This window comes from Astatotilapia calliptera, chromosome 7, assembly GCF_964374335.1.
Source record: "Astatotilapia calliptera chromosome 7, fAstCal68.1, whole genome shotgun sequence".
In the NCBI taxonomy this organism is placed as follows: Eukaryota; Metazoa; Chordata; class Actinopteri; order Cichliformes; family Cichlidae; genus Astatotilapia; species Astatotilapia calliptera.
The window spans coordinates 59,434,947-59,460,303 of NC_137428.1; the positions used below are offsets into that span (position 1 = coordinate 59,434,947).

The 25,357-nt window shown below is 41.4% G+C and overlaps 1 protein-coding gene across 2 annotated transcripts in view; it reads right to left on the reverse strand.

Annotated features, from left to right (window-relative positions):
- Window positions 1-1,338: 1,338 nt before the first annotated feature.
- The window catches only part of iqsec3b (IQ motif and Sec7 domain ArfGEF 3b), a 32,153-nt gene continuing 8,134 nt past the window's right edge, over window positions 1,339-25,357 (reverse strand). Inside the window, exons 3-15 of one of the 2 annotated variants that reach the window (XM_026176042.2) lie at window positions 22,631-22,748; window positions 21,164-21,598; window positions 19,428-20,155; window positions 18,459-18,620; window positions 16,115-16,237; window positions 7,415-7,581; window positions 5,319-5,458; window positions 5,016-5,147; window positions 4,808-4,907; window positions 4,042-4,200; window positions 3,852-3,944; window positions 2,888-2,931; window positions 1,339-1,912 (exon numbers count right to left, since the gene is read on the reverse strand). In XM_026176042.2, the coding sequence (XP_026031827.2) occupies window positions 1,493-1,912; window positions 2,888-2,931; window positions 3,852-3,944; window positions 4,042-4,200; window positions 4,808-4,907; window positions 5,016-5,147; window positions 5,319-5,458; window positions 7,415-7,581; window positions 16,115-16,237; window positions 18,459-18,620; window positions 19,428-20,155; window positions 21,164-21,598; window positions 22,631-22,748 (2,821 nt within the window). In that variant the 3' untranslated portion in view covers window positions 1,339-1,492. The remainder of the gene's footprint in view (window positions 1,913-2,887; window positions 2,932-3,851; window positions 3,945-4,041; window positions 4,201-4,807; window positions 4,908-5,015; window positions 5,148-5,318; window positions 5,459-7,414; window positions 7,582-16,114; window positions 16,238-18,458; window positions 18,621-19,427; window positions 20,156-21,163; window positions 21,599-22,630; window positions 22,749-25,357) is intronic. The other variant, XM_026176043.2, reaches the window with a different exon arrangement.

Genomic DNA, 25,357 nt, shown 5'->3' on the forward strand with positions numbered 1-25,357 from the left:
AACATTTAGTATGTTTTCTATGTTATATTGTAGATAATCATATGGGATTGTGTGATCTGCAAACTGTTGCATTATGTTTTTATTAATTTTTTGGGGGGGGGTTGAGTTGTACATCCAACCAAAAAAGTGTTCAGGTACAAAACATTACAGCTCAGCACCGGGACCTCTTATTTACATCCTATCATGGTTATGCCTCTTGTCATAGATGCTTCCTTCTGCCATTTTTTCTACTTTTAGCAGTGCAAGGCAAGTGCTATCTACAGTAACTCCATTACATTCAAAAGAAGGCAGGCATGTCCACAACTGAGCAACTCAAACCAGAAGAAAAAAAAATCTAGATGTAAAAACAGCACTACAAAGCATAAGAAAAACATGTATATTTGATTTTTGGATAACGTTTTCTTTTTAGGTTTCCCTAAATCCAAAGGTAACATCCCTATGCACAAGGCAACCTGTTTGGAGTAAATAGACAGGAGGAGAAAGGCTTCTTTTAGCCTTGGTTAGGATAAATTACCAGCCTGGCTCCCTGTTGCCCATGGGTAAGCAGGCTGAACAAACAGTACAGAAGCACTCTCCCCTCAGTACAACTCAGAGGTGCAGATAAAGTGTTACATGTTGCAATGCAGCAGACTCTTTCCTGAGCTGTGTGAGAGCACAACTTCAGAATCACAGCATACAGATACTGTGAGGATATCTGCTATCTGTTCAATTTTAGAAAATCATGCAACAGTGAAGCACCGAATCATGATTGTCATCAGGATATTAATTTAGGATAGTTTAGTTAGTAGCAGCATCCTTGCTTACTACACTAACTCGTAGGTGGTAGAGACGGTACGGCAATTTATCTTCTTTGCCTTTTTTCACACACACTGATTATGAGTTCCCTAGAAAATGGAGAAACAAATAAGCTGGTGCTCTTGTTTCTTCACATTATGCAGAGATGAAGGAAAATGATTATGGTTTAAAGTAGTTAGATTAGCTGCAAAACGATCCCTCACTGAGTGTGGTAATACTGAAAACAGGGAGATGCCATGAACATCAATATCCTCAAAGAAAACAGAATCTTCCCCTTTTTTTTAAGATATGTCATGTCTTTTCAGGGTGCTTTTTTCTGACACTCCAAGCTCACGTACACTTGTTGGATAGGCGACATTTAAAAATGCTAAGTCACCATACACCCAACAGCGTGAAATCCAGACAGACAACAACAGCTGCTACCAGGTGACAGGCTGAAGAGAAAAGAAAGAAGAAAAGTCTTTCAGAAATACCATCAAAGCTACTCCATGTTTAAAAAGCACACAGCCAAGTTAAGACTATAAATAAATTCTGAGGAATGCATTTAAGTCACACAATATAATCTTTACTTTACTTTTTTTTGCACTTCTTTTGTCTTACTATTCAAAGTAAGCTAACTTGTGCTCCAGCATGTGTTTGTTGAGTGTGAGTGTGCGGATCTTGTCTGGCGCAGGGAGTTTGTTACGCAGCTGATGACCTAAACGATGCTGCGGGAGCCGCTGGAGTTGCGCCTGCGGGTAAGAGGCATGGTGTGGTGAAGGGGCATGGGTGAGTCGGGTGGACAGAATTGGTGGGGATGGTTGTAAGGTGGAGGAGGTGGTGGCAAAGGGGGTTGAGGCCCATCTCCCTCTCTGACACGCGCAGGTGTTGACAGGGCCGACTGGATGAGCTGATGGGTGGCCGGGCCTTGGCTGAGGAATGCCTCCATCCGTCCTCGCCCACTCTGGTCCATGACAATCACCTTGACAATCTGCTGGCACTGGATGAGTGTTTCTGGGCGGAGATCTCCGGCCTGGACTGGGCTGAGCAGGGCAGGTGGCGCAGCCAGAGCCAGTGGCGTTGACTCAATGCTGGGCTGGCTCAGCTGATAGGTCTGCAGCCTGTTGTGAATTGACACCTAGTTTAGGAACAGTCAGAGAACGCATGAGGAGTTACCAGCCTGAACGCAGCCTCTACGCAGCCCTCTGGTGTGTTACGCACATGGGCATGCAGGCATGCAGGTAGGTAGTATGTAGAGCGAGCGCATGCAAAACACACACTCTCATTTTCTCTTGATCATCTCTTCGATGATTTAAACTTGAGTTCACATATTTACACGCACCAGCCTAGGAAGAGAAGAGGGTTGCTGGGTAAGACGAGATTTTCTTAAGGAATTATGGTGGGAACCCTTTGGATTTTATGAGTGTCGGAGTGCGACACAGGGAGTGGTCATTGAGTGGCAGACTGATAGGCTGAAAGATAAGGGAGTGCCAGACGAGGAAAGAGGTGACACCGAGGGCGTGGTGTCTCCCTAACACAGTGACTTACAAATCTAAGGGACTGATTGAAAGGGAGGAGAAGGGGGCTGGGAGTACGGGCAAAGGAATAAAACAGAGAAAACATCTTCTTTCACTTCGCCTACTTACAGGAAGGGCTGGTTGTACAGACATGCACACACGTACCCACACACACAACAGACCTTTAACAGTATCAAGCTTATCTGGCTTTGTAGATGTATTCTTGGAGCCAGCCAGGCTTATGGTGGCTTGCAGTGGCTTATACAGTAAGGCTGGCAAGCAGCAATTGATGAGAGAAGGAATGCTATATAGCGAGTAGAGTGGCTGCTCATCTACTCATGAGGCACAGTGAGAGACAGTTTGTAGCACCACTACACCAGAGTCCTCTCAGCATCCTTTGTATCTATGGCTGCATAGTCAGGATGTGCCTCAGGTGGAGCTCTTTTAAAGCAAAGCATAAAGCACACTTTCTTGTCAGGATGAGGCACAGCCCTTGTCCAACCACACACACGCACACACACATATAAAAACCACACCCACAGAGCTGCAGACGCAGATACTTACCTGAGGGAGACAAGAGTAGCTTTGGCACTCACCTCTACTGTGTTGTTGTTGCCGGTTTTATCGTACGCATCCTGGCCTGTGGGGGAAAAACAGGCAGATTTCAGCTTCACATACAGAATTTCGAAAATGTCAGAAACAGACTCTCATACAGGCAACTGTCATTCAGTTAAAAAATGGTTCTTGAATATTTTTTTTAAAATACATTTTGCACAGAATCAACTGAACATGTCATGTTTTCATATTTTAATACTACAGTTTTCTCATAACTGGTAATATCCAAATACACCGTATCAGCACAAACGTCTGAGGCATTTGTGCTCAATCACAGCAGTGGACATGTTATGATGTGGGCTTTTTTTTGCAGCCACAGGATCTGGGACCTTGCCGTCACTGAGTAAAGCATGAACTTCTCTGTATACCAAAGTTTCTAGAGTTGCTATGAGGCTATCTCTCCAACAGCCAAAACTGGGACATGCAAAAGAAAGCACGTCAGCAAATCTACAACACATTGGCTAACCCAGTCAAATTCCAGACTGCAGATAACACATAACTTTAACATATTTCTGTAAAATATAGTTCTTCAAGATAATGAATCATGGGGTGTACTAAGTTTTTCATATGACTGCAGATCATCTGAAAATTTTTTCCACAACTGTAATTGGCACTCTAGCCTCATCATTAACATATGACATTGGTATCCATCCTCTCTCTGAAAAAGGACCGTGTATTATAATTATTTATTGAATTAGAGACTGTATCAGATCTGAAAGTCTCTAACACCTGTGTACAATGTAAAAATGACAACTGGACAATCTTTTTGAAGCTATTTCTCTGTCTTTCTTTAATATTTCAAAAGTGACAGTGATGGCTTTCTCACCAGCTTTTTCATGTACCTTTTCTCCAAGAACTTGTTCTATTTCCTATATTCCCCTGAGCAATGTTTGCATTATTATGAGTAATATATTCTGTGTTATGCTGCACAAGCAAAACCAGCACCTGAGGGAGAGCCGTGTCCTGTATGTGCATCCATTTGCCCACCGTTAGTGTGTAAGCCATGTGGCTGGATGCCTTGTTGCCTCTCCAGTTCCCCTACAGCATGAGAAAGGGAAAGTTCAGTGAGCCGTACACAGGTTGATCAGTATTTGTTTACATAGATTTTGCAGATTTTGAGGATTTTCCTCCTTACACTGGATGTGAATCTGTTCCATCTCGTTGACCTCTGCGATTGACTCTCTGAGCTCTTCCGCAAACTTCCTGAGCTCTTCTCCACTTGGAGAGCAGAAACTCACCAGCTGCTTCTTCTCTGAAGTAAACGGGCTCATCATGGTGACACCATGGGCATAGACTGATGAGAAACCCCAACAAAGAGAAACAGAAGTGTTTTTACCATAACTGTGACTGGAAAAACGAATGGATAATCCAATAATCAATACCTAACACAGATAATCTCAGCCTTTCTTTCTTCCTTCCAGTAACCCATAAGCTCTCTCAGTTCACACACCTTTTCTATTATCTTTTCAGATGGATTTAGTGAATTATTTGTGTTTATAGATTCTCAGAGCTTCACCAAGTTCACAAACCTTACTCGATGATGCACCCGAGGACTCAAATGTTGATAGGAGATTGACAGCACACATAAGAGATTGACAGTAAGATGCTCTTGTAGAACATAGACAACATCTTGATGAATGTACAAGCAAAATGCTCTTTCTTTAAAAACTTAAAAAGACTAAATCTTAAAAAGAATAAAAATATATCCTTCAGGATATCTGCTGTAACACTGACAACAGCGTGTTAACACTGGTATACTGGTGAGTGCTTGGCAGTTCCTTAAAGTATGGATCCTGACACTGACATTGACAGACAACAGTGCTGTGGATGGCTCAGCATTTTTCAGCACAGGGTGAAACTGCACTGGCAATAAATTGCTGCAGTGTAAAATGGCAGCTTACATTCATTGCTGAAGAGGTGAAACTGCATTCCTAGGAGACCCATAGCTTTACAGAAGGTGTATGAAGCAGAGCTTTTCTTCTTGGGACATAGCTTCAGGATCTAGAGACATACAACACGGAAATATGGTTGGTTGCATTTGGGCACATACTACATGTTCTGAAATGGTTTCTAGTGCTTTTTAATGGTTTTTAAATGTTAAAATCTTACCAACAGTAGGTCATTGAAAAGGAAGACCTCTCTCTGGAGCTGAGACAGTTTCTGTTTGTGAGGTTTGTTGGCATCAGGCACCTCAAACAGACGACAGCAGCACACTAGACGTCTGTGGGGCACGGCGAGAATCTGGACAAGGTTAAAGAGATGAAGATGACAGCTAGCACAGAGCAGGGGATGGGCTGCAGAAAAATAATCCGTGATATAAGATAAAGAAGATTGTACAAAAAAAGGGCAGACAGCTCTCTCAAAAGACAAAAGGAAATGCAGGACTTGCACAAAAACGTGGCTATTACTCACAGTTTTTAGGCCCAGGATTGACTGCTCCACACGGCTCACATAGGTGACATGGTCTTCATTTGAGCGGAGCTCTCTCTGCTGGATCCTTTCATAAATACCTGCAACCATCTCTCTGGGGATGTCCGCTCCATCATCCACACCTGAAAGAAATGAAGGGTTCATGCAATGCATGAGTAGCCACCATACACATTTTAACAGATAGGTTTAACCCCTCCCCCCACAACCACCGCCAGCAAAACAGATTCAGACACAACATCAAATCTGACTAAATTATAACCTGTCTTTATTATAAACTGTCTTTACTTGTTGGTTGGCTTATGTGATGGCCAAAGATGAATATATAACCCTTTCATGCATTGTGGCCACTACAGTGGACAGCTATTCAAAGGCTGTTTTCTTGTATTTGTATCAATGTTTATGGTATGTTTGCACATAAACCACTACATTGGACACTGATGTGTCATTCCATACCCTGCCACCCACTGGTCACCCAGTGGGCTGACTAAGTGGATGTGTAAAAGAAAACTCTTTGAAAATTACATGTTTAAAAAATGAAGTTCAAAAATCTTTTTTCATGCCTAAAAATACTTAAGAAAAAACCCTCACTGAGGTTGTCATAACTCATGTATGAAAGGGTTAATTTGGTTGGCCGTTCTCTACCCCCTTTTTTTGCACACTTACATCATATGTAAAATATCTCACCACCGTTGCAACAGTTATTGACTGTTGCATGCACTGTGCATGCAGCTTTGCACATTTGTACATTCAAGGCCATAGTTTAAAACAATATATACACAGTCCTTGTTTATTCCTGCAAAACTGAACATTGTCCTTGGTCAATGTGACAAAATAAATTACATTAGAAAGGTGACATCACCTTTGATATCCAGATTGAAGAGGAGATATCCACAAATGGTACGAGAGGAGATAACACAGGAATAGTATCAAGAGCACAGAGAAAGTCAGAGAATGGGGGGAAAAAATCCATTTTTTGATTTTTGGGTTGATTTCAGACAGTGAAGTCAATACTTGAAATCAGATACCAGATAACAGTTCTTTAGGCTGGAAATTAAATAAGCATCTCAAAAGTTTTAATTACTCACAGACTTGACTGTGACTCATTCTAATGTGCAAATTAATGGAAGTATTAGAGGGAAAAACACACAGAGGAAGTTAATGGGTGTCTTGAGATTGAGTGTAAACTTAACAATCTGAATTTCAAACTGTGTGACTGTATCACTTTTACCCAACATTTTAATGCCAAATTAGTTTGTGCCGTTATCGCAGCGTGTGTGTGCTGACATTGTATCCTGGCAGTTGTTCCACTATCACTGTGGAGCAGCACACTCAGCTGTAGAAGATAATATGAAGGAAAAATATGTAATGACTGAGAAATCGATTTTTCTGTTAACTAAAGGCACAAATAACAGTGAAATCCTTTTTCCTTAGGCCATTGTTGCCGTTAATATATGAATCTGCTGAACCTTTGGATGGAGACAACATTCAGAGCTATGGGAAGCTCAGCCGCGGCGATGAGTTGCTTCTGGAAAACCAAGCTCAAATCATTAAATCTCACGCTAAGTGAGCCTCAATTAAATGGGCCGCCGCCACGGCCTCTGGGGCAGCGCTCCGAGTCAAGGATATCAGGAATCTCTTCCCGCACTGATGATGGTTTCCTTGATGGTACCGAGCATAGGCAGCCAACCACAGCCTCTTTGAGTAATTTACTTCAGTTCAAGAAGCTGTCACTCACGGGCCTGATAGTGAGGTTGAAGTGAGGTCGATAAGAGAGTGCCTGCTGTAAAATTTTGACTTCCCCTGCCATCTGCTCTCTTTTTCATCTTCACCGTCATTCTTTCCACCACACCAATCCACTGTGAGTGATCTACAGTAGAGGGGCACGTATGTATAAACAAGTTTACTATTTATAACCAGTGCTCGTGCCCTTCTGATAAAACCACTTGCTATAAATGTTGAAACATGTCTGCAGCTCATTATGCCAGCTCTGCCCACAGGGGCAGTTAGCTCTCACATGGCACGTAGAATAAAACCTGTAGAAAAATACTCTCTGCCTCGCAGTTTGAGCACATTCTTACCTCTTAGGTTGCGTATGAAGTCATCAAGGCCCATTTTTCGCTGGGGTTTGATGTTGGGCGAGTACATATCAGTGTTGAGGAGGACGACAGCAAAGGCCAGAATAAATATGGTGTCTGGATTGTGAAACTGCTGCACCACGTCAGGATTACACATACAGTACCTCTGACTGTGGAGGACAAAAAGGAGTTATATTTTTATATTTTTTTCAGTGGAGGTCACACACTTCTCTGTTATGTATTTGAAAGCAGAGAACATTAAGCATTGCTGACGCAACAATACTGAAATCCTGTTTATTAGTCAGACAGAATCCTGAGGAGTATTATTTCTTTTGACGGGATAGATTGAGGTGAATTTTTTCTAACAGAATGGCATTGCTACGTGTTTGCAAGACACCACAATTTTGTTGTCATAACAAAAACATCACAAAAATGTAATGCCAGATTTTAATACTTGTGTTCACTGCAGTGTGTTAAAAATGTCCTAGCAGCACAGAAATACATGGAAAAACTAAATGAAAAAACAAGATGATAATGATGATGACGTGAAATCACACTCAGATGCCAAGTTATTACATACACATGGATAATATTCATGCAGCATGACGTCAAAGTCCTGTTATGGCTATTTTTAACTTGCATTCATGCAATGTAATACGATGCATGGCTTTTTGATTTGGTGAGCCTATCGTGCACTCGTCAAGTGTAAAATTAACAAACAACATAAGAAATATATGCTCTGTGTTTATATATTTGTGTATGTGGATTTCTTACAAATACGGTGCTGTGCAAAAGTCTTGAGCCACCCCTCATTTCTTCTTTTGGTGCAAAGAAAATGGGAAATATGTGTAGGTGAAATGGGCAAGCACGAATGCAAAAACAGCACATGATTCAAAAACAGGGTTTCTGACAAGCTTGAAGGTCAATATTTAGAATAATCGCCTTTATTCTTCAAAATTGCCGCACTCTCTTTGGCAAGCTTTCTTGTAATTTCTTTAAGTAGTCTTCAAGATTAGTGCTTCATGCTTCTTGAAGGATATTCGAAGCTCTTCTTTAGATTTTGTCTGCCTCTTGTTTTGTTCTCTGTCAAGATGATCCCACACTGCTTTAGTAATGTTGAGAACCACACTCTGGGCAGGCTGTTAATTCATGACTGGTAGTGTTACATGTTGTGTTTTTCTACCCAGGTATGTTTTTATTGCATTGAAATTGGAAACACTGCCAGGCTGAAAAGTACACATTGTATGTCAGATGCTTTCCAGACAGTATTTTATGGTGGATGAAAATCTAATTGTACTTTTCTATGTTTATAATTTCATCAAGTTTTAGAAGATCCTAAACAAACCATGACAGAGCCTCCACCGTGTTTTACAGATGGCTGTAGACGCTCGCAGTTGTATCTCTCTCCTGACCTCTGTACAATTAACAATAATATGAACCAAATGTCAAATTTGGATTCATCACTCTACAAGGCCTGCAGCCACTGATTTTCAGTCCAGTTCTTGGGTAATTTGCCACACCTCAAACTTTTCTTCCTGTTTTCCTTCCTTAAGAATGGCTTCTTGACAGCCATCCTTCCACTGAGACCATTTCTAATGATGCTCAGCAGTCAGGTTCACCGCTCAGGGCTTGTGTCAGTTCTTTTCTGAATTTTTCCTATTTCCTGGAAAAAAAACTTTCAGATAGTGTTCAGTTGCTGTAGACTGATCAATTGGTTCTTTGATAGGTCACCTGTGATGTGAAGACAGAAAACCGATTCATCCCTTGAGTTTTGTGCTTGAGGTGCATTTTTATGGCTTAATGACTGAAAATGAAAGTGGTCATTTACAAGGACTGAACTGAAAATGAGTGAAAAAGCAGTACTCATATTCAAAGAAAAACTTTGAAAGACCTTCTAAAAACATGGGGAACTATTGACTAGCTCGAGACCACTTTAAAAAAATTTAAAAAGCGGTTGGGTTCCCTGGCAGCAAAATATGAAGAAGGAAAAGGTGGCTTGAGTCTTTGGCACAGTTATTTACACACACACTAACACACAAACACACACACACACACACACACACACACACACACACACACACACACGCACACACACACACACACGCATACAACTGATTGGTGAGTTCATGCTATATAAAAAAAATCAGGACATCTTTAAGAGAGATGCTTGCATACTGATCTAGTTGTAAAGACAGTAGATTCCTGCTGTAATTTGAAGATAGATAATTCTCTTTCTAATCTCACTAATTAACTTTAGCTCAAATGTGAAAGCCGTCACTCCACCATATATGAAAGACAGGACAGCAGAGAAATTTGACAGTGCAATACAGCTAAGAAAATTCTCCCCATTTTGTTTAGGAACCAGAGATGCTGCATTTGGACTTGCTTTGACCCATTGGTGCCCATAGCCTTCACAAACTCTCACTTCCACCCCTCCTTCTTCCACAGCTCTTTCCTTCTCTTTCTTACTGTCACTTACACTTACACAGTGGGCCATTTCAGTGGCGGGAGGCTTTTATCTTTGCAGTCAGGCACGATGCAGACACGGAGAGGGGCTGCTCTGCTCTAGAGGACTATGCACTTGGAAGAGCGTATGCAATCAAGAGGTCACATCTGAGACCGGTGCAACCAGAAAGCCATTTCTCACATTCCAAACCAGAACTGAAGTCAGAGGAGTCAGTGAGTATTAATCACGCTGTACAGTTCAGAAGAAATGCCTTTGTTTGAGAGAGACTAGATCCTGCTCGTCTCAAACTTCTTTTGCAGATAGAACAGGCACCCGCACATAGATACAAAACCACAGACTCACAGATGAATCTGTATCAGCAGACTTGCCAACTTCTGCAAAAAATTAATCAAAGACTGAATTCAAGGCAAGCTCTGCTGTATCTGTGAGCGTATGCATGCAAATGGGCATGTGCATGGATGTGAAAGTGCATATGTGTGCATGTTTTCTCAGTGAGTGAGCAAACAGTTGACTAAATCGGTAGTGGTAAGCATGAGCGTGTATTTCTGTTTCATTCACACATTTTCAACCACACATCTCCGTCTTATGTAACCAGTTTATTTAAACACTAGCTCTGATCGCTTATCTTCATATCTGCATATAAAAGTTGCATGCCAGCTGGCACAAATACCACTTTGTATAAAAGAACTGCTTTCGACAAGAGTACAACACGCTTCAAACAGATGACATAACAAGTGTTACATAACAGATATGGTAGTGGATGTCTGGCAGTCCCGATAAAGCCCGCTCATTTCTGACCTAAACTCCCAGCTCCAGAAAGTGTGGTCTCAGATCACTGATGACTTTATAATCTGCACCCAGAGGCTCAGTATGTATGATTGAGTGTTTCTGTGATTAACTGATGACCGCAGTGGGTGTTCTGATTGGCCCTCAAATCAGAATCAGAGAGGGGAAGTGTCATGACTGCTCCCTTTCCTCTCTTCCCTCACCACCTCTTGTTTGGAATAAGAACACTTTTCTTAATGGATAGGCCGGGGATTCTGTACTTTTCACATTATCTAAAATCTAGAATCTATAAAACGTCTCAATCCAAAATAAATAAATAAATAAGTGGTGCTTGCTGTCAGTGTAGCCAAACCCCCCATAAACAGTAGTGTCTTAATCAGTGTCATAGACATGCAGTGTTTCCCTAGATGTGCTAAAGACACTTTGATCAAGCCACATTTTTGCACTGGATCAAATGTTCCTTCACTTACAATCGTGGGCATTAATTCAACAGTGAGTCATCTTATGTTAACTGTACTATTTTTTCTACTTACAATATGATATTCTTCATTGATGTGATGTTAATTTGTATAAATAATTAAAGACAAACAGAAAAGAAGGCGTACGTTTAAATTACAAACTGAAAAACAGAAATCAAAAACGTGATTACTCATCTCATTTCCAGGTTAACTGAATAACACACCCACAAATTACCCTGTAAAAACCGGAACTGACTCAGCTCTGTCCTTGGTTGTGTCTCGTGCAACATGAGGTTAGAAATATTACCCCTCACAGCAGAGCATCCGGTTAGAGCTTTTCTTTGAAAAATGCTGCCTAGAACACTCTTTAAAGGATGCTCTAAATCTCAGGAGTCACTTGTGTATTAAATGAATATTAAAATCTTTTCAATGGGGTCAAGATCATGTGTATATGCTCTGAACCAGAACACTATTTATGGAAAACTCTTCTTCAAAAATGCCCAAACAGTACATACAAGACAGGAATGGTTTCGAAGAAGAAAACCACTGTCGACAACATGGCACAAAAACAGCAAAACTGAGAAAATAACATCAATGAATTCTAGCACATTCTTTGGTTAAAAGAAAAGCAAAATAAATGCATTTGTAGATGATACAGATAGATCCTGCATGCCTGATGTCAATAAGGCAAGAAATACCACAGTGGCTGAAGAGCACCAACAGTGAAACATGGATGTAGGCGTAGGCTGATATGGGAATGCATGAGTGCACAAGCTTGTAGGGGAGATGACATTTACAGATGGCTCTATGAATGCATCTTTATATACCCAAAGACTGAAAGAAAAGACGACTCGCAGTCTTGAAAGGACAGGTCAGAGAAAAAACGATCAGTTTTAAAGGAAGAAGTGAATGCATGGCTATATATATATATATATATATATATATATGTATATATATATATATATATATATATATATATATATATATATATATATATATATATATATATATATTTCCCTAACTTGAATGTAGGATAACTCATTTGGAATATTTTGCAAAGGATAGCAGCACAGCAAAATCCCTCCAGCAACGAGAGCTGAAAAAAATAACTTGTGAGAAATGGCAGAACAGTTCTCTACAGATTTGGGACAGAATGGTATCCTCCGTGTCCAGGAGGAATGAATCTGTCAGCACAAATGTTATACAACAGGCAGATAGAAAATATATTTTTTAAAAAAAGAAAGAAAGAAAAGAAATCGCTAATTGAAGTTGTACTTACTTGTTCTTGCACTGAAAGACATGCTGTATTTCTGGCATGCTTACATTAGCCATGCTAGCAGTATTGTATATCAGCAGTTTTCATGAAACTGCGCTGTTCCAAAAAATAGTAATGTCAAAGTGTCTTACTGTATATTTTACAGTTTTGTACTGTCTTTCTAGAATATCATTAAATTTACATAAGTACACTGTGATTTTACATGTCAAAGGTAAAATAACTGTAAATATAGTAAAACATAATTTACTTGTTTTTTTAAATATATTTTTTTGTACATACAGTGGGGCAAAAAAGTATTTAGTCAGCCACCGATTGTGCAAGTTCCCCCACCTAAAATGATGACAGAGGTCAGTAATTTGCACCAGAGGTACACTTCAACTGTGAGAGACAGAATGTGAAAAAAAAAATCCATGAATCCACATGGTAGGATTTGTAAATAATTTATTCGTAAATCAGGGTGGAAAATAAGTATTTGGTCAATAACAAAAATACAACTCAATACTTTGTAACATAACCTTTGTTGGCAATAACAGAGGTCAAACGTTTACTATAGGTCTTTACCAGGTTTGCGCACACAGTAGCTGGTATTTTGGCCCATTCCTCCATGCAGATCTTCTCGAGAGCAGTGATGTTTTGGGGCTGTCGCCGAGCAACACGGACTTTCAACTCCCGCCACAGATTTTCTATGGGGTTGAGGTCTGGAGACTGGCTAGGCCACTCCAGGACTTTCAAATGCTTCTTACGGAGCCACTCCTTTGTTGCCCGGGCGGTGTGTTTTGGATCATTGTCATGTTGGAAGACCCAGCCTCGTTTCATCTTCAAAGTTCTCACTGATGGAAGGAGGTTTTAGCTCAAAATCTCACGATACATGGCCCCATTCATTCTGTCCTTAACACGGATCAGTCGTCCTGTCCCCTTGGCAGAAAAACAGCCCCATAGCATGATGTTTCCACCCCCATGCTTCACAGTAGGTATGGTGTTCTTGGGATGCAACTCAGTATTCTTCTTCCTCCAAACACGACGAGTTGAGTTGATACCAAAAAGTTCTACTTTGGTTTCATCTGACCACATGACATTCTCCCAATCCTCTGCTGTATCATCCATGTGCTCTCTGGCAAACTTCAGACGGGCCTGGACATGCACTGGCTTCAGCAGCGGAACACGTCTGGCACTGCGGGATTTGATTCCCTGCCGTTGTAGTGTGTTACTGATGGTGACCTTTGTTACTTTGGTCCCAGCTCTCTGCAGGTCATTCACCAGGTCCCCCCGTGCGGAGTTTGGAGTCTGACTGTTTGAGGCTGTGGACAGGTGTCTTTTATACAGATGATGAATTCAAACAGGTGCCATTCATACAGGTAACGAGTGGGGGACAGAAAAGCGTCTTACAGAAGACGTTACAGGTCTGTGAGAGCCAGAGATTTTCCTTGTTTGAGGTGACCAAATACTTATTTTCCACCCTGATTTACGAATAAATTATTTACAAATCCTACCATGTGAATTCATGGATTTTTTTTTCACATTCTGTCTCTCACAGTTGAAGTGTACCTCTGGTGCAAATTACTGACCTCTGTCATCATTTTAAGTGGGGGAACTTGCACAATCGGTGGCTGACTAAATACTTTTTTGCCCCACTGTATGCATATTTAGATTGTAAAAATACATTCAGAAATGTATCATAATTTCACAAATATTTGTCTGTTATGTGAGAGAATGATCTGTTAAATTCAAATGTAATACTATGGAAAAATTGAAAATTAATGAGAACAATAATAATTAAAGGAGTATTTGAATTATAATTTTGCTGAAAATTTCATGTCATCTAGGATGGATGTTGGGACACATAATAACATGACGCTAAACATCGGCCAATGAATGTGAACTAACAACCACAAGGTCGCGGGTATGGCTGCACTGTAGGAAAAAATCCTAATATAAAAGTATTTTACTGGAAAAGGCAGAATCCCATGTAAAATTAGCGCAACAAACTCTATTTTCATTACTGAAAATAACTGTATTTTCATGAGAAAGTTATTTTCTGTTATTTTACGGTAGTATTTTGGCGCCCCAGCTGCCGGAATATTACTGTTTTTTTAAGATGTTTTTTTTTAACAGTGTGGTCCTCACATTTAAATTGTAATGTCGATGATGAGCCTCTGACAAAACTTGTAGTGCAGTCAGGCAGCATTTTAATCTGTCCATTATTTTGGTTTAACTCAAATACCTGCGAAACTAATGACATTCCTACCATCTGTACTTCCATCTGCTGTTTGCCTTGCGTGCTGTTTAGCAATGCAAACTGATATGGTAAACATGGTGATCATTACCTGCTAAACACAATGGTTTTGTGAACATGTTTGAATGCTGACAATAGTATTCAGCTTAAAGCAGCAGGCCTGTGGGCTGTTCAATGTCTTCAGAGGGACAAACCGCCCTTGTCACAGAAGAAGGAGGAAACTGTATTAACAGTCATAAGATTTGTCAGAATGAGGATGCAGAAATTTGTTGGCAGCCTACTAACAAGCTGAACATTTGTTATGGTGTGAACAGGGAAAATGACGTCTTGGTTAATGAGTTCAAAGAGGCCACTGACTCAAGCCGTGTCATGCTGGTGACAGTGTGGGCATTCCTGAGGGAAAGAGCAGTACATCAAGGGAAGGACATTAAATGTATAGAGCAATTCAAGCAATTTCTCTGTAATAGAAAACAATGAAGGGCATTTTTATTGCATTTTTAGTCCTGAGGGGACGCTTTGGATATCTTTAGGACTTATCAAGGACATGGTCAGCCAGGGGACCAAAGTTGCAGCTTTTATTTGTCTGGTTGCTTCTATCTGTTTATTGCCTCAGTTAAAGGTTAAATAGCATGATTTTAAAATAAAACAGTTTCCATCCAGGTATTTGTTAGAAGCAAAGCTAGACAGTTTGCAGGAAAGGTATAAGTGTAGTCTGCAAACTGCAGTAAGTCTAACAAGTTCCACTTGGCATTTCAAGACCTTTATCAGCAGCATACACTAGCGTGACTTCAGGGCTGGATTCAACACAAAATGAGGACAAAACCAACTGAGGCAGATCTTGGTGAGTAACAAACTTCTACATATTCATGTGTGATTTTGAATGGGATGGACACGCAACTACCCAGCATGCACCAGCAGCCTAAAAAGAAAATGATTTGGCCAGGGAAGTGTCATCTGGTGAAAAGAGAGCTGCGAAACAAAGCATCTATTCTTGTCCTGATGGAACACACGCTGATTTTGCTGCAGTGTAAATCCCTATTGTGATTGGCTGATGATCAAACACTGTTGAGTTTATTCAAAGGTTACAGGAAATCAGTGTAACTTATTAATGACACAGAGCTTTGCTGTCATCACAGCCTGTCGCAGTAAGCCAGCAAAAACAGCCGATTCTTCTATGTCTATACAGTGAGCTGATTAGTATGCCATCTTGGACGCATTCTGCTACCCCAAGGCTGCGAGATCAGAAAAAGCTTTTTGCTTCAATTTTATTCCAAAGTGTGTGTTCTTGGTTGTGTGCCATTGTTTTTCTGATTTGTATTGGTGGCCACAAGCAAAAGGCCCATTCCTGTTAAAATCTTCAGAGTGCACTACCCAGCCCTGCTCGGTCACATGATGCACTGTTTTTGTGTTGCACATTGTTAAAAATCAAAGCCAGAGCCCGTTAGTCAGTGAGGTTGGGTTGTGATCAAGCTGACAGTCTCACCTAAAGGCTTCGATGAGTCTCTCCACTTTCTGTGCTTCTCCCTGAACACGGACATGGGCCTGGAACTTTCTCAGGGCTTCGTCAAGCTCCATGCCTGAGAAATCCATCTCGTCCACAACACAGCTATAAAGAGACAGAGAGGGAGGGGGGGAAAGACAAGAAAAAAAGGCAAAATGAAGCTGGGTTTAGTTTCAGTACTTCACTGTAGTGAGAAGGTAACAGAGTGAGTGTGCGAGTGGATCTGAGACAAACTATCTGTACCCAAGTGCTGACGGCAAATCTCGTCATTACAGTCATAGTTCCATTACAGAACCACTGACCTGAATGTTGCACATAGAGACAACATGCTTGCACGTGCACACACATATACCCACGTGCTGTGCAAATATCAGTGGAGAAGAAAGAGTCCGAAAATAGTGGGAAAAGAGGGATGAGATGGCAAAAAATGAAAAGAAAAGAGGGAATGGGAAAGAGAGAGGTAACATGAAAGGCTGAGGACAGACTGCGGTAATGGGAGTAGTACGTACAAGATTGCGCATGTACATTTAGGTGCATGGGTGTATTTGTGTCTATACAAGTGTGTCTCTTTGAAAGAAAGTGAGGGTGTGTGCTTAAGTGTGTGTTCAGTGCAGTGACCTATTTCTACAGTCTGTACAACAACATCAGCAGAAAACCTCGCTACGCTGGTTCTCAGTCTGCAGCCTACACTGGGAGGATGCAAAAAGGGGTGAGTGTCAAAGCATTAAGAAAAAGCATGTTTTCATGGATGTCTTCCATTTCCGCAAACTGGTGCCACATGTCAAGTGAGTTTTGCGCGTATGCTCATTTATAAGGTAATTGCTTTCGAAAACCAGCTCAGTTTGAGATAGCTTTTAAAATAACTGAAGTTTGAAAGTCCAAATTTAACAGATGTTTTACTTTATTTACCTCAGTTTCTTAGCCATATAAAGCAACAGTACCATCGGACTTTGTACTATGATGTATGATTGAAACTCTACTAAAGGACCTAAATGAGAATATTAGTGAGATTAGGTTTTCCTGAAAAAGAAAAAGTCTTTAAAGAGGTCCATATGGATGCAAAGTATGTATAGAAATGACTTTTCCTGTGAGAATACTGGCAAGGAGAAGAGAGATAAGCACACATGTGCAGGAGCTTTGATCATCATTAAATTGTTATCATTTGCAGACATTTCTCAAATAAGGTATCACAGTGATTTTCTGCAATATCAACAAGCAGCCAGTTTGTCCTTGAAACCTTTGTAGAGGCAGAAAAAAAAGAAACCACAAAGAACTCAGTGCCTAAAAAAGCCTCTATACAGCCTGATTCTTTCAGGTCTCCTCAAAATAGGGGCACCCTCACAAATAGCGGGGTCAGCTCCTCAGCTACATGTGAATGAGTTTGTTTTTTTCCAAGGTCAGGAAGGAATTCTAATCTTAAAGCCCGATTCAATGAGAAGTGAAACGACTGAAAATGTGAGCATTTACAGTTTTGCAGCAACGAAGCAATCTAAATCTGGTGAAGAGAACCGTGTAATAAGGTTTAAATTTTCAAAATGAATACTGTGTTAAGATTATTAACTCAAATTGAGAAAATTAAATAGGCAAATAGCAAAAAAAACTTTTTCACTTTATAATGAGTAAATGCTAAATAGACTGGTACTAAACACTCAAAGCTCTACGAGCCTCAATCACCCAGACATACAAGCACTTTTTTCTATACCTAAGCACCTCGTCTAACATTCATGGACATGTTCATACTCCCATGGATCCTTCAGGAGCAGTTTGGGGTTCAGTATCTTGCCCAAGGGTACTTCAATAGGCAGACAGCAGTAGCTGAGCTACTGACCCTACAGTTGGTAGATGACCCACTGTACCTCTTAACTCACATCCGCTCCTAAACAATGTAGCTGTAAATGTTAATAAGATCTATTGCTGTCAGTCCAGATGCTGGACTGCAGCGCAGTTTCTGTTTCACTGATCTAAGGTGCTTGACATAAGATAAGAAAAAAGTGTCAAAGTGAGTGAGAGAATATTTTATGATCGGAAACTCAAAAAGTGAGGTGCACTTAAACCAGTTTTATAAATGTCATTGGTTCATTACTATGGGGATTACCTTTGTCAAATCTGACAAAATAACCCCCAAAATGTCATCATGTTCATACAAGTTTGTGCACTGACGCTATAAATTTGTAAGAAGCCTATATTTCTAACTGGAAGTACAACGTTTGAATGATCAGAATATAAGAAAAGGGGTGCCTTATTATCACCATAAAGTCAGTTATATCTTTTCCTAATCAAATAAACCTAAATGATGACTGATGACAGAGAAATGACATGAACTCACTCAAGGACATCTCTGTTGAACTGCAGTTTGCTGTTCCCCAGAAACTCCCCAATCATCTGCCGACTTAGGCCCTTCCTCTGCAGCAGAAAGTGAGCCACTCCGATGGCCGTGTCTGGGACGAAACCACGCGTAATCAGGAAGTGGATGCCTCTCTCTGGATTCCTGTCCGCACATAACAAATAGAGAAAAGCACATAGCGTTAGAGGGAATGGTGCGTGTAAGAAGTTTTGTGCATTCAAGCAGAGAGGTGTGTTGAGCTGAGCGCGAAACAAAATCTCTTACACTATATTTAAGAGAAAGGGTGCCTAATATGTGTGTGTGTGTGTGTGTGTGTGTGTGTGTGTGTGTGTGTGTGTGTGTGTGTGTGTGTGTGTGTGTGTGTGTCAGAGGAGGCACTAGGAAAAAGAGGGAAAAGAGAGGCGCATCCGTGCGCAAAAGCTGTTAGCTGTGGACTTTAGAAAGAGACCAAGTGTTACTGATGCATATGGGTTAATTTACATTAATTTGTATTAGCTAATAATAAGTGCAGTCCAACCGTGGACACTATTTGTAGGAACTCTGTGGCTCTCGCATTGTTCATGACCTCCTTGACTGCCTCTAATGTTCCACCGCATTTATTCTCTTTGCATCTGTCTCTCTCTCTCATTCCCATCCCTGCCTTCCTCTTGATGTCTTTTTTTTGCCATGGACATCAGATCATCAGAAGATAACACTGAACAGGCAGCTCCTCCCAACAATCACAAACGCTAATGAGCAGCTGCCTAAAGCGGTTTTGCATGGCTGTTGGAGATGTGTTGGAGACACAAACAGCAGTAAGAGTACTTTGAACCCTGAGCCAGAGGGTGCAGAAATATTTATTATATATTTTCTGAGAGAGTGCTCGGTGTGTGTGTGTGTGTGTGTGTGTGTGTGTGTGTGTGTGTGTGTGTGTGTGTGTGTGTGTGTGTGTGTGTGTGGTGGTCTACTCACACATTGAAGAGGTTGAGTCCTATACGATAGAGGCGTTTGCGGTGTGTGTCAGTAGACAGGGTGGGTGAGCGGCAAGAGGCTGGATCCTGGCAGCGGTCCCTCGGCAGAGAGACGACCAGAGCCTGCAGGGCCTCGGGGCTCGGCCCCCCGGAGATCTGCTGGGGATGAGTGTAGTGGTACTGCTGGTACTGGGTATAAATCTGGGCAGGCTGTTGGTTAGTCTGGGCTGAGGTGGAGATGGAAGTGGAAGTAGAGGTAGAAGTGGAGGAGGATCCCAGTCTGTCTGTGCTGTTCTCCCCTTCCATTCCTCCTCCCCCTGCAGTTGGCACTGCTGAACCCCTCCTGGATCCTAGATCAACCATTTCCAGCTCTTCACTAGGCGGAGGTGCAGGAAACTCTGGCTCCTCCACTGACTGGTTGTCTCCTCCCCCAGCCATTCCACTCACAGAAGTCTTCCTGCTACCTGGTTGTCCCCCACCTGCATTGCCCAAAGAGGTGGTGGTGGTTGTGGTGGTGGCAGAGGAGATGGTATAGGAGCTATTGCTGTCAATATGAACTGTAACATCCCTGAACGCCATGAGCAGCGAGCTGGCACTACGTGGCAGACAAGCACTCTCAGCAGCTGCACGAAGCGCCCCGGGGTCCATTAGCAGTCCCTTGCCCTCTCCACCCTCAGACAAGCTCCAGCCACGAAGGGCCTCATCAATTGACTGCGCCAAGGAGTGCAGCTGAAAGTATGATCACAAAAAAATATAAAAATTCACATCACAACTCGTGATTTAATCAGGTCAAGGGCCATGATTCATGTATGTAAAAGCTTATGATAGTCGCAGGGTTGCTCATTAGTGGCTTTTAGTAAGACTAGTGGAACTAAATTAACAATGACAGCAGCTGGACTACTGAGTGGGCCACTGGCATTAAGATTAAACTCATTTCTATCAAGTCACTAGAGCCAGTCAGTTTAGTTTAGCTAAGTAAGATAAAGTGTAGATGCAAGGACACTGAGGGTCAGCTCTGTTCTTGGATAAGTAGTGCAAGATTTAAAGAGAATTTAAAGATAAGTTCAGTCAGGGTAAGAGAATATTGTCACGGAGATCAGTAGATTTATGATGGGACAGACTGATACTGACAGCGTGCCTCACGAATATGGTAAAATCTTATTTAACATGACTACACGCTCGTAGGGCTCCTTGGCTTTAATGAAGTCATAATGCCATGCAGACATTTGCTGATTTGCATTAAAACACAAAGTAAGTCAGAGAATAATAAGAATGTCATCAGTTTTGCAGATGTTTCATCATAAACCTCAGTATCAGACACATTCACATCTTGACCTGAGGACATCAAAGAATGATCAAAGTTATAAAAGATCCCGAGGAGATTATGAATGTCTACACCAAATTTTCTGCCAATACATTTACTAGAAAATGACACAAAAGTCAAGACGTTGTTAAAAATGTATCTTCTGAATGATGAGGACATGGTGTATCTATCGAATTTAATAGTAATATGCTCTGTACCTGTCAAAATATTTGACTAGAGGGTTAAAGAAGTCACTGGGATTCACAGTCATGGAAAGGTCAATGTCTAAAATGTACCAAAAATTGTTATAATTCATTCAGTGGTTTTCCAGATATTGCTATCTGGAGTTTATAAAAAGTTTATAAAACATTTATAAAATCATACAGTTTTGCATTCCTACAACACAAGATTAAAACAAAAAACAAAAACCTCACTTGTTCAGAGAAGCAGTCTTCCAGTTGTGTGAGTGAGGGTCCTGGGGTTTGAGGTGTGGGTGGTGCTGGGCCTGGTCCAGGTCCTGGGCCTGAGCCTGGGGCAGGAGTTGGGGGAGGTGCCGGGGCTGACGCAGGAGACGATGGGGGCAGAGACGTGGAGCGGCAAGGGGGTGGAGGGGGGGTTTTAGAGCGTAAAGGTATCTGTCCTCCTCCAGGATGCAGAGTGTAGCTGTGTCTCTGAGCTGCGTTCCGGTTTCTGCCCGAAGGGCTGGGATGCCGTAGAGAGATCCGACGAGGAAGCTTACTTTCTGACAATGAGTTGCGGATCTTCTGGAAGTTTTTGCTGAGCTGGTACTGACGGAAGGCTGTCTGGATACGACGGGCTGCCCGCCTTGCTATGAGATGGCCTCCATACTTCTGCTCCAACTCTTCTATCTGGGAAAAGGGAGAGAGCGAGTATATTAAATTTGTTGACAGGACTCTGAGACTTTAAGACATTTCAGGAATAGTACTGCAAAGCACACAAAATCTAATGAAAGATACTTATTCATCCAGCAGTAAGCAAACATGTTACAATTTTGCGCCAATGCCTGCAAAAGATCAAAAGAGCTGACTTGAATCATGAAATTCCCACTCACACCCTTCTTAAGCCTTGATTATACTTTCCACTAGTCCATGAGTCTGCTAGCGCCCGCTTGGGTCTTACTTATCAGTCCACTCTTTTTAAAACTGGTGGGTGTTTGTGTTATTAGAACCAAAGTAAACATCATCTATCATCATTCAGCTGCTAATACTGGCTGAAGGGGCATGAAAAAGAGGATGGATGGGCTGTGACAAAGGTGCTGTTGAGAAAATGAATAGAAAAGTAAACACCCGCACAAGCTTATTTCTGTTCCATTTGTTGGCAGAGCAGCTCAGCTTAAAATCTCACTGTCCTCCACAATTTTTTGCTCTCTTACATTTTCGGCGAGAGGGAATCGAAGGAGAAGTGGGAGGCAGGGGGAGAAGAGACAAAAAGGGAGGGAAAAAGGAGGACAGCCACTCATTTGTGTGTGTTTCTGTGTGTGCGTGGATTTGATCATACCAAAAGTACACACAGACACGCTCATATAAGTGAATCCATGCAACAGCGCTAGCAGTAACAGCGGACCCTTCAGCAGTTTCCTATGAGGAATAAAGACATCTCCAGCCGCCAGAAGCAGTTATTAGCTGTTACCATGACAACTTAGCATCGTTCATGCTCCTGTCTCTGTGGCAGTGGTATCCTGGGTGCTCTTTTTTCATGTGAACATAGACAGAAATAGATCTGAATGGGAATCTGTTTTTATTTTTTTGTCACCCAACTCTGTGTCAAGTGAGCAACCTTCACATGCACACCTTCTCGTGCAAAGACAGGTAGAACAACCAGCTCTGCCTCAGCACCCAAAATATGCTCATGAGCCCACATACACCTGCTAAAAGACATACCTGTTTGTTTTTATTCTCCAGGGTGCTCTCGTACTCACTGGGTCCCTCCCTTTTGGTACCCTCTGTTTCCTGTCTGTCCCCAGAGGAGGTGCCATCCTCCAGGCTCAGCATCTGTCCACTGACACAGAAATAAGAGCGGAAAGATATCAGTCCTTCTGACGGAGTAAAACTCTGATGTCAGTGGCTGGTCATCAAGTATGTGAAATGTGAAGAGACTTATAAGGGGAGCAGCACGCAGACAGTGATGTGTAGCTGTGGCGGCCCAGGGTGAGGTTGACTGGCTTTATGTGCCCAGTCCTATTTGGTCAGATTTGTGGCTCGAGTGCAAGTTGCAAGTGTGCAACTCTGAATATGTAACAGTGTAAAACTATGTAAAAATTATAATCTCCACCTCTTATTTGCTGTTTCAAACATAAAACTCAGCTTTTTCTTATTGTGTTCTGCAGAAAAGAAACAGCACATCAGCTGTTTGTCAATGTGATGAAAAAAAAATGTTTTTAAAAATCATAATTTCTTGGACCCAAAAATGACTCATTAAATGAACAATCCACAAGCAATATTCATTTCTATCACAATAATACAACATAGAGAAAATGCACAAGTCCTCACACTATGACAAACAGTGAAAGCATTTTGTTTTTCCATTAATAGCCAAAATAACCTAAATTACTATTCAGTTAATATTGATTCATTTCCCTTTAGTGTGCTGATCCAGTTGTTCCCAACCCTTTTTGCTTGTGAGCCGGTAATGTGAATCAATATCTTCTTGTGATCCATCATCGCAGGATGCATGTCTATAAACTGTGAGCAGTCAAAGACTGATTCTTTATTCTCTGACTCTCTCTTAAGGAGGTAAGAATCAGCTGTAATAGAAGTGAACGTTTTCCTATATTCCTCAGTGGTGACTAGCTCACACTTGACCAGTAACTGGTTTATCAATAGATTGTTCCTCCTATTCAATCGGTAAATTAAAATGTTATATATAAAGCATAAATGATCACCTCTTTGCGGTTAGCTCGCACTGTAGTGTTATATAAATGGAAGATTGTTTAGTTTAGTTTAGACATGCAGCCACTCTCATATTTGCCCTCCTTATAAGTCTTCTTGATGACCATCTGACAAAATATTCAGCAATTCTCCGCTCATGCATATTTACCAAACATCTGTCGATCTCTCCAGGCCTCCTTCTATTACTATGTGAGAAGTTTGAATGTTTCTTTTTATTTGTTGATGTTCATTACATGTTGTGTACTGAGATCTGAGGGACATATTTTGTCAAGTTTGCTCAGATTTGTTCCAGAGTATTGCATGAACAGACTGACACCACCACTTCACTTCCCTTTTCCCTTCAGAACTGTCTTAATTATTTGTGGCATAGCTTCAAAAAGGTGCTGGAAACATTCCTCTGAGATTTTGGTCCATATTGACATGACAGCATCACACGCCCGTTTCAGATTCGTTGGCTGCACATCCTCTATCAGATTGAGATCCGAGGACTCTGGAGACCATTGTCATGTTGAGTTTTGTGACATGGTACATTATCCTGCTGGAATGGTAAATGGCCTGCATTTGTATAGCGCTTTTCTAGTCCCTAAGGACCCCAAAGCGCTTCACACTACATTCAGTCATTCACCCATTCACACACACATTCACACACTGGCGATGGCAAGCTACATTGTAGCCACAGCTGCCCTGGGGCGCACTGACAGAGGCGAGGCTGCCAGACACTGGCGCCACCGAGCCCTCTGACCGCCACCAGTAGGCAAACATGAGGTTAGCATCTTGCCCAAGGATATTTGGCATGCAGCCAGGAGGCAGCCTGGGATCGAACCACCGACCTTCTGATTAGTGGCTGACCTGCTCCATCCTATCCATCCTGAAGATGGATACAGTTTGGTCATAAAGGGATGGACATGGACAGCAACAATACTCAATACTGTGACATTTAAACAATGCTCAAGTGGCACTAAGAGGCTCAGTGTACCAAGAAATGATTGATTATTCCACCAACGACAACCTGAACTGTTAATAAAAGGCAGGGTGGATCCAAACTTTCCTGTTGTTTATGCCAAATTTAGAGCCTAGAGCCAAATATTGCAGCAGAAAATGAAACTCATCAGACCAAACAAATTTTTTTTTTGTGCCAGTGTGAACAATTGTCTCCATTTTCTGTTCCAAGCTGACAGGAGAGGAGTCTGGTGTGGTCTTCTGCTGCTATAAGCCTGTCCAGAGATGCTCTTCTGCATTCTCTGAGTTACTGATGCCTCTTGTAATTATCATCTGACCTCTGATTACAACAAGGCATTTTTGTCATGGAATGTTTTCTCTTTTTCAGATCGTTGTCTGTTTTTTGACATAATCAGGCCAGTCTGGTACAAACAACCACGATGCTCAGGTTAAACTTCAGCAGGTTATCTTCACCATGTTTACATGCATTAAATTGCTGCATTGTAATTGACTGATTAGATAATTACTAAAACTAATAAAGTAGCAGGTGAGTATGTGTATTGATTATGAAAAGAAACTACAGGTGAAGGCATGTTTTTTTTTTCATACGGAGGTCAATTTTGAAATTTTGGGTTATTTTATTTCCATAAGATGTCTTTTTCCAGACAAGTCATGAGAAAATGTCCAAAATACACAAACAGGCATTTTAAGACACTTTGTCTACATATTCATGGAAAATACTGTTTGGAATTTAGCAGCACCATTTCTTTATAATAATTT